This window comes from Oratosquilla oratoria, chromosome 37 (assembly GCF_046742065.1).
Source record: "Oratosquilla oratoria isolate Oo_2021 chromosome 37, ASM4674206v1, whole genome shotgun sequence".
Classification (NCBI taxonomy): Eukaryota; Metazoa; Arthropoda; class Malacostraca; order Stomatopoda; family Squillidae; genus Oratosquilla; species Oratosquilla oratoria.
The window spans coordinates 16,529,158-16,539,157 of NC_134813.1; the positions used below are offsets into that span (position 1 = coordinate 16,529,158).

General features: G+C 34.8%; 1 protein-coding gene across 1 annotated transcript in view; it reads right to left on the reverse strand.

The window, feature by feature from the left end:
* The window catches only part of LOC143019538 (alkylglycerol monooxygenase-like), a 32,818-nt gene that overhangs the window by 1,116 nt on the left and 21,702 nt on the right, over positions 1 to 10,000 (reverse strand). The window contains exons 5-7 of the mRNA XM_076175254.1: positions 8,671 to 8,822; positions 7,609 to 7,743; positions 4,750 to 4,863 (exon numbers count right to left, since the gene is read on the reverse strand). Of these exons, the coding sequence (XP_076031369.1) occupies positions 4,750 to 4,863; positions 7,609 to 7,743; positions 8,671 to 8,822 (401 nt within the window). The remainder of the gene's footprint in view (positions 1 to 4,749; positions 4,864 to 7,608; positions 7,744 to 8,670; positions 8,823 to 10,000) is intronic.

Consider the following 10,000-nt stretch of genomic DNA (forward strand, 5'->3'; position numbering starts at 1 on the left):
ACAAACACAGACACACACACGCATGGACTCACACACATACACATACACACACACACACACACACACACACACAAACGGGCATGCACGCGCACACACACACACATGAATTTGAGGCTAGGTATGATAAATTGAAGAGTAGAAGAGAGGACCCAACGAGCGTTGCTCCTTCCTTTCCTGTATAGAACAGTTAGATCAGTGGTTCCCAAACGGTGTGCCGCGGCACCAAAGAGTGCCGTGAGATCAACTGAGGGAGCCGCCAAAATTCAGGGCAAAAAGAATTTCCGTATTACCGATAACCCAAGGCTGACTAACACACATTGCACATAACCTTTCTCCACATCTTATCTGTGCGAGCAGGCCTTTCCTACCATGGCGAAAATAAAATCAAACCGAGAAATACACTTCTTTCACTTGAGGACGATATGCGAGTAGTATTGCCAACAATTACACCTGATATCAAGCGTCTGCGTCCCAAGCATCAATCACAGGCCTCACACTGACTAGACATGCATGGTTCATTGTGGTGTGTTTATTTGTTCCTGTTGTAGCATTGTGCAAATTACTTGAATATATTGTGCAACTGCTCTAATTACTGTCACAATTATATTTTTGTATTGTCATCCATTTTTGTTCATTAAAGCAGCATCAGTGTAAAGATGAGTATTTTCATATTATCCAGGGACAAAATTTTGTTACACTGATGTTGAATCAACAAAATACTGACAAACTAGAATTTAGATTTTCTAATAAGGGTGCCGGGGACTTCTGAAAGGCTTGGCAAGGGTCCCTCAAGCCAGAAAAGGTTGGGAACCACTGAGTTAGGTAAATGCATACATATACAATATGTATATATATATATATATATATATATATACGCATACATACATACATACATATATATATATATATATATATATATACATGGAAATAGACTCATCCACTGGGATTCGAACCCTTGCCTAGGCGGCTTACGTCTTATAAGGCAAAGACCTTACTGACCATGCTATCTCGACCCTACAAAACGAAACGACTTGGTTCGAATCCCAGTGGATGAGTCTATTTCCAAAAATTGTCAAATGATAAAAACAATATATATATATACATATATATATATATTTGAGAAATTCGCTAGTGAACAGCGACATCAATCAGACAATCTCCTTGACAGTAGCGCACGGGATTCGAACCCGCTGCATCTGGAATTAAACTTCCAAGACACACTCACCTTAGACCGCTCGCCCATATACCGTCAAGTGTTCGAGTGGTCTAAGGCGAGTGTGTCTTGGAAGTTTACTTCCAGATGCAGCGGGTTCGAATCCCGTGCGCTACTGTCAAGGAGATTGTCATATATATATATATATATATATATATATATATATGTATATATATATATATATATATATATGACTAGAATCACCAATGACAGTCATGTCGATCAAATAATTCCGACTGTCGTCCCCGGATTCGAACCGGGCACATGATTTCCGTCACTGGTGATTCTATTCAGGTATGAGTACGACGATAAGTCCATCAAGGAAAATGAACTGGACTAACCACTATCTAAGTGCCCTGGTCCTGCCCTGGTCCTACGTAAAACATAAGTACGGATGGCAGTTAGCCGTCGGCTTAGTTCCTCTGGAAGTAGATTAACTTCCAGGTGGTAGTATTTCATTGGGTCAATAGCTCAGTCGGTAGGGCGTCGGCAATGAGAAATTATGTGCCCGGTTCGAATCCGGGGATGACAGTCGGAGTTATTTGATATATATATATATATATATATATATATATATATATATATATATATATATATATATATATATATATATACACACACACACACACACCCTGTTAATCATAGCACTAGAGAACACAATAAACTAGCGGGTAAAGAAAGTGACCCGGATTAAAAAATTATATTCAGACAAGATTAGATCTACTTATTAACAAAAGAGCTAAACGTCATCAGCTTCTTGAACTACCTTTAATTGAAGGATACGAAAGTAGAGTCAAAGAATAAATCGTACAGGCAAAGGAGAGTTAATTTTAGGAAAGCGGATTATTTAAGGTTGAAAAAATTCTTTGAAGAAGCAAACTAGAATGAATTCATGAATACTTCAGGAATAAGGAGGAAATGGGAAATCTTTCTTGACATTCACAACCTGGGAGGGAATAAACATGTGCCAGAGATTGATGGAAGGAAGAAACAAAAACAGGATTGGTTCAACAAAAGTTGTGAGATTGAAAAAAAGAGCAAGGGACGTGGTTTGGGGAAAATGGTGGGATAGAAGAAGCAACTAAACAAAAGAAGCTTAAAAACAAGGTAGAAATGACTATAAAAGATTTTACAGTGAGGAAGAAAATTATTTTGAAAGAAGTGTAGTAGATAAATGCAAATATGAACCGAAATTGTTTTACAGGTTTATAAATAGTGAATTGAGACACGGGAAAGTAATCAGAAATAATGAATGAAAATTTCCAATCAGTCATCACAAAAGAGAGCAATTTTGGGGGAAAGCAAGGGAAGCAAAAATTCAGGTTTAGAATATGTAAAAGTAGAAGAGAGGGAAGTGCTCAATCTTTAGGGATCATTGGATGTGACCAAACCTTTAGGACCTGAAGAGGTCTAAACTGGATGCTTAAAGAATGTACAAAAGAGAGCAATTTTGGGGGAAAGCAAGGGAAGCAAAAATTCAGGTTTAGAATATGTAAAAGTAGAAGAGAGGGAAGTGCTCAATTTTTAGGGATCACTGGATGTGACCAAACCTTTAGGACCTAAAGGGGTCTAAACTGGATACTTAAAGAATGTAGGGAAGAACTAGCGGATAAGGTTTCGTCTTGTTATATGTTCATTAAAAGAAGCCATTGTGACACTGGACTGAAAAACAGCAAATGTGGTACCAATTCACAAAGGTGGAAGTAAGGATATATCACTAAATTGTAGGCCAGTATCACTGACCAGCACAAAAGTGAACCTTTGTGAAAGGATTGTGAAAGATCAATGGATCAGTTGTTTTGAAGAGACGGTCATTTCGAAAGACAGTCAGTTTACTCAAGAGTGATTGATGTGACCTTTGTATAAGGATTGTGAAAGATCGATGGATCAGCTGTTTTGAAGAGACGATCATTCCGAAAGACAGTCAGTTTGACTTCAGCTCTGGAAGGTCGTGTGTGTCGAATCTTTTAAGCTTTTACTCAAGAGTGATTGATGTGACCTTTGTGAAAGGATTGTCAAAGATCGATGGATCAGTTGTTTTGAAGAGACAATCATTCCGAAAGACAGTCAGTTTGACTTCAGCTCTGGAAGGTCGTGTGTCGGATCTTTTAAGCTTTTACTCAAGAGTGATTGATGTGACCTTTGTGAAAGGATTGTGAAAGATCAAGGGTTCAGTTGTTTTGAAGAGACGATCATTTCGAAAGACAGTCAGTTTGAACTTCAGCTCTGGAAGGTCATGTGTCGGATCTTTTAAGCTTTTACTCAGGAGTGATTGATGTGACCTTTGTATAAGGATTGTGAAAGATCGACGGATCAGCTGTTTTGAAGAGACGGTCATTCCGAAAGACAGTCAGTTTGACTTCAGCTCTGGAAGGTCGTGTGTCGAATCTTTTAAGCTTTTACTCAGGAGTGATTGATGTGACCTTTGTATAAGGATTGTGAAAGATCGACGGATCAGTTATTTTGAAAGGACGATCATTCCAAAAGACAGTCAGTTTGACTTCAGCGCTTGAAGGTCGTGTGTGTCGAATCTTTTAAGCTTTTACTCAGGAGTGATTGATGTGACCTTTGTATAAGGATTGTGAAAGATCGACGGATCAGTTGTTTTGAAAAGACGATCATTCCGAAAGACAGTCAGATTGACTTCAGCTCTGGAAGGTCGTGTGTCGAATCTTTTAAGCTTTTACTCCAGAGTGATTGATGTGACCTTTGTATAAGGATTGTGAAAGATCGACGGATCAGCTGTTTTGAAGCGACGGTCATTTCGAAAGACAGTCAGTTTGACTTCAGCTCTGGAAGGTCGTGTGTGTCGAATCTTTTAATCTTTTACTCAAGAGTGATTGATGTGGCCTTTGTGAAAGGATTGTAAAAGATCGACGGATCAGTTGTTTTGAAGAGACGATCATTCTGAAATACAGTCAGTTTGACTTCAGCTCTGGAAGGTCGTGTGTCGAATCTTTTAAGCTTTTACTCTAGAGAAGGGGTTCTTAACCTTTTTTCTCCAATTCCCCACTTTTTAGTGAGCCAACTCTCCATTTCCCACCACAGCATCGGTGACAACAAGAAGACACCAGAAACAAACAAAAAGAAACAAAAACACATCGATTAAAAAAAGAAAAAGAAAAAAAAGACTGGTTCTTCTGGCCGACCGGTCATTCCCACTTGGCAACTCCATCATTCCCCACCAGTGGGGAATTCCCCACAGGTTAAGAACCACTGTTCAAGAGTGATTGATGTGCGGCAAGAGAGAGATGGGTGGATGGAATGTGTTTACCTCGACTTAGAAAAGGCTTTTGATAATGTACCTCACAGTCGACTTAAGCGGAAACTAGAGGACTGAGAGACTATTTGAATGGATGAAGAATTCCTTGAAGAGAATATACACGAGGACAGTATTAAAGGATAAGGTGTTTGTGTATGTGTGCGTATACATGCATGTTCGCAGCGCATGTGCATGCATATATTGACTTCTTTTTCTATTTGAAAGTGGAAAAGCTTTCTATTTCAAACAGAATATTCTAAAAAGTTAAACCTACCGTAGGTGCATCGAGATAAGTTGTGAGAACAAGGGCGCTAAGGAAGTGACTCAAGACGTACGCATGAAGAAGCCACTTGCACTGCACCACATGGTGAGGACGATCGGGATCAACCTGAAGTGAAAATAACACATTGTGGAAAGGTAGTGAGAATAACACATTGTGAAAAGGTATATCGTCACCCTCATGAAGAAATTGCCTAAGTCATTTTTCGTCAATTTCTGGATTTTTTTTTTCTTAATATTGTGAAAAGGTATATTGTCACCCTCATAAAGAAATTGCCTAAGTCATTTTTCGTCAATTTCTGGAGTTTATTTTTTTTAATCAATTTTTCATTGCTTCTTGTGGTACAATTCCTAATGTTTTATTTAGTGTCTTAGTAGGTTAAAACTACGTTAAGAGGAACATTACGTACATTTATAAAATAGAAAAAACTATTTTCTTTCGATTTCCTGAAAATTTGGACAATTGACTTAGGCACTTACTTTATGAGGCTGACGATATTTTACATTGGTGTCTTAAATGAAACTTTAAATGTAATTTTTTTCTTGAAGGGTACATGTTACATTTAGTTAACTGAAACTCTAGGTTAAAAGTGGTCTTACACCGGAAAGTCTTTCTGTAATTTTTGTTGTTCATTTCAAAAAATTACATTCAACTTTATACCACTTATGTATGGTCCGTATGTCAAACTAAAAGTTATCTGGAGAACTATAAAATATTTTTTAACAAAAATTAAAATGAAGTTGTAGATTTGAGGATATAACATTGCACAAACTATAAATATTTTTATAAAAAAGATAAATGATGATCTGAAAAACAAATTTTATTAACCTGTCTTATTTTCTCTTAACCTAGCTTTACTACCTGCTGGCTGAAACGAGTTGAGCGTTTCTTCACTGCTATTTTGAAGAATTATATTTGTTAATTAAACAGAGATAACCCAAAAAAAAAAAAAAAATAGATGACCGTGAGAAACGGACTGGTAGGAAGGCCAAAGACCAGATGGATTATCGGTGTTGAAGAAGCACTTGAGAGAAAAGGCACAAATCTTTCAGAAGTACAAGAGAGAGAGTGACCTTCGAGAATAGAGAAAACGTGTGGAAGAGATTAATGTAGAGCTGCCGCTTATAAGGATTATTCCCTTCCAGGTGGTGGGTGAGAAAGGTGAGAAAGAGTTAAACTGTACAGTAATATAAAAAAAATTAGAATATGCTCCCAACTAAATATATTAGTGTTCTCCAGGCTCTAAGAGAAAAAAAGGTAATTAGTGTGATGCATTTAGAAATATTGTTGCTCCTTTGTTGTATAATTCTAGTCATGATATAAAGTCCACGTAGGATTTGTACCATCCTTAAAAAATTTTGTATCACTCTCTGCTGTCACTGATCTGGCTATTGTTATTGTTTATGATATACGATTGATATAACCATGAAACATTGCTAGTCATAAAAGCATTGCAGTGAAAAAGATTTAGTAACAAAGTGTGGCTAAAAACTCAACTTCACACTTTTTCTATCTTTATATAGAATATCTTAAAATAAAAATCAATGATTTCGAGTTTTATGGGTATACATTGTAATTTGGCTCATGAGTATGTATTTAGTGTAAAGTATATTCTACCTTGGTAACACAAGTTAATGCAAAATACATCGATGAATACTAGCTAGAACCTATTCATATAGACTCTTTTGTCTAGTATATCTATCCTAATTGTTGCCATGGAAACCTCATCACCCAAGTTACGAAATGTCTTTCATAATAACAATAGTAGTTAAAACATTAGAAATTACCCAACTTACTTTGTTGGTGTTTATTTCCCCAGCACCTAAAAATACTTAGTAAACATAAATGTGCCTCCGTTACTCGTCTTTTTTTTTTTTCTTTTTTCTTTTTTTTTACTTTAGTTAACGTCAGATACTTGTTTTTAAGTGAAAAAGAAATTTAGGAATGATTAGGTTATGAATAGCTAGGGTGGAAACTTTGCATATAATGTTCGGGTAGCTCAGAACGCGTCGAAAGAGCCTCTCCTAATAAAAAATAAAAAAACAAGAGAATATTCAAAATCATTTCTCTTGATAAAAAATCACGTAGCATTAATTTAGACAAATCTGCAAAGTTACCTTCTAATATGAATGAGGTATGTTCTACATTATATTTTTGCTCTGGGCAAAGCCAAGTGGTTTATTCAGTTTAGGGAGAGATCCTGACAAGAGTGGCTTTCTTTCCTTCTGGGAGCCCGTGGAGGGCAGCCCACGGGCTCTATAATATATGGACGTTAAGCAGGAGATAAGGGGATTTAGACCAGGAATGGGTTTAGGATAATGGTTAAGAGTGGGGTCAGAATTATGTTCTGAATTGGGATTAGGATTGAGAAGAGATAGTTAGTGACGAGTGATCCTAATTCTGAAAGTATTCAAGAATATTTGAATACTAGAGACCACTTTCTTCATTTTATTTAATCTATATGCAAGATCTTATAGGTTGTCATCAGCTAGTAGAAATTGCATAGATTTTGTTAAGATTTCATATGTATTATTGAGTTACTTTTATCGGAAGTCTTGGGTGAATCAGACTGAAACTGATTTATGACGTACTTCACTCGACATTTATGTTTTAATTTGTTTGTTATGAAGTCCAACTGAGTGGAACTTTCAATAAAGAAATAGTTAAGATTACCTTAATTAAATCTGTTCGTATCATAATTCATTCCACATTCCAGTTTTTCAATCGATCACTATTTCCAATTCTCTTTTCTAACAATTAATTTCTTCGTCTGGTGGACACCTCCAGTAGTGAATCAGTTAAGAGGACTCAATCATACTTATGAAATTACCACGTTGATGCTGTTTAACTTACTTTTACTTCATCTTCCCTTTCGCCTGTCCATTTCGATCCTGGAATCCAGGATGGGCCTTTGATGAACGTACAAATATAGTGCCACCAGCTGTCCATACCGTTTGCTTTCTCTTTGAGATGTTGCAAGTAAAACAGCTGAAAAAAATGCATATTACTAAATCACTATCTATTCAGTAACATAAGAAACTTATACTAATAAACAATTCAGAAAAAAAAACATCGGAGTTGCGTAATGTGATGCAGCAACCAAGGCGGATGGGACTCACGTCTCTCTTTTTGGACAGGATAAGAAACCTTTGTATATCTAGTAATGCATAAATAGTAATAACTAGTGGATAATGAAGAAGTAAACTTCTTTCCCTGTCCCCATTTCGAGATTAGTACAAGCAGCCTACACTATATTGTTGTCCATATTATGTCTTGCCAAAGCTAGCTATGTTAGACGCCGACACAATATGCCTTGGCAGCCTATCCCACTTGTTTATGATTCAGTTGAATTCTCTTCTAATGTTGTCTTCCAGTGTTCTGATGCACACTTCAAATGTGGGAGACCTTAATGCCCTATCCGGGTTTAAAAATAACCTTGTGGGACGCCCCAACCCATCCAGGCTATAAACTAGATTATGCCATTCATATTAGGGAACACAATTGGATTACTCATGTTATTGAACTTGATTGTTCCGTCCATACTAGTGTATTTGATCACGCTATTGTACCTAGGGTTAGAGAAGAGAACCTTTTATTGTTGCTCCTTTTCAACAATAATTTAGTCTTTCCTTGCCGGCTAACTTCGGGTTCTTTAAATCATGCCACAGCCTTAGGTAGCAGTGTAACAATATACATACAAATGTACATAAACATATACATATACATAGACATACATACATACAGGCGTATATTCATATACATATATACATATGTATGTTGAATAATATCTTCTGTTCCGGCAGGGTACAGCATATTCATGTTTATAATCTATTCAGCATATTATCCAGATTAAACAATACATATCTCCCTACTTAAAATCCTACGGAATATAACATAAATTAGTAAATTTTATACCTGATTGTAGAAAGGCTCTAGATATTGTGGGACGAACAATAGGTTGTACACTGTTTTCTCATTAGGTTCTTCTGACTTAAATGTCCCAAACATACGATCCCAGATAATAAATATTCCCCCATAATTCGTGTCAAGGTAATCCAGATTGGAACCTGTAATGATACCAAAAATAAGTAAAATAAAATCACTTGGAAAACTTGGCTTCTCTAGATAAGAAATATTCTCTCCATATTTGAAAAACTCAAAAGATGAAAGATTATATATATATAAGTATATATATAAATATATATATATATATATATATGTATATATATATATATATATATATATATATATATATATATACATATATATATATATATATGTATATATATATATATATATATATATATATATATATATATACATATTACAGGTGAAAAATGTAATCACACATTTGTCAATAACGTAGAAACCACTGTTGGAGTAGAAAAGACTGGAAACGGGGAATCTATATATTTCGATTGCAAACTGCAATCCTCTTCAGTAGATGATGTGTATATACATATATATATATACATATATATATATGTATATATATATATATATATATATATATATATATATATATATATACAGTGTTTAAAAATACTACATAATTTGAGATGTAAAAATCACAAAAAACTACATAGGCAAGGCAAATGAAACAAAGCAGGCTTAATGTTGAACAACATAAGATATAATTGCTTTTATCAGCTTTAGTAATATGTAATTTTTTATCTCTTTTAACTCATTGTGAGAATTGAAAAACTTATAAGGACGATTGCTTTTATCAGTTCTCAAAATATGCAATTTTTTTTCTCTTTTTAACTTGTTGTAAAACTTGAAAAACCTATCAGAAGAATTTGGCATAATAGGCATTGACAATGAAGCATATACAAAACCCATACCAATATTAATATTTTGAACAGGAACATCACAATTTTTTTTAATTACAAAGGATTACAAATGATTACAAAGGCGGAGCATGCCGACAGGAGACCTTTTGATCCATATCTAGGTCGGATGCATTAAGAAAAAAAAAATAATAATATTAATAATAAAATAATAAATAAAAACTATAATAATGTAAAAAAAATAAAATAAAATACATAAATAAATGCATAGGTATAGTTAAAATAATAAACAAACAGGTAAATAGTAAATGATAAATTGACATATAACTAGTAATAAATGAAAATCAGACAGACAAATGATAACAAAACAAAAACAAATAATATAAGATAAATTATAATCATTACAGCATCTTACTTAGGTATTTATCTAAATGATTCTTAAAGCTTCGAAATGA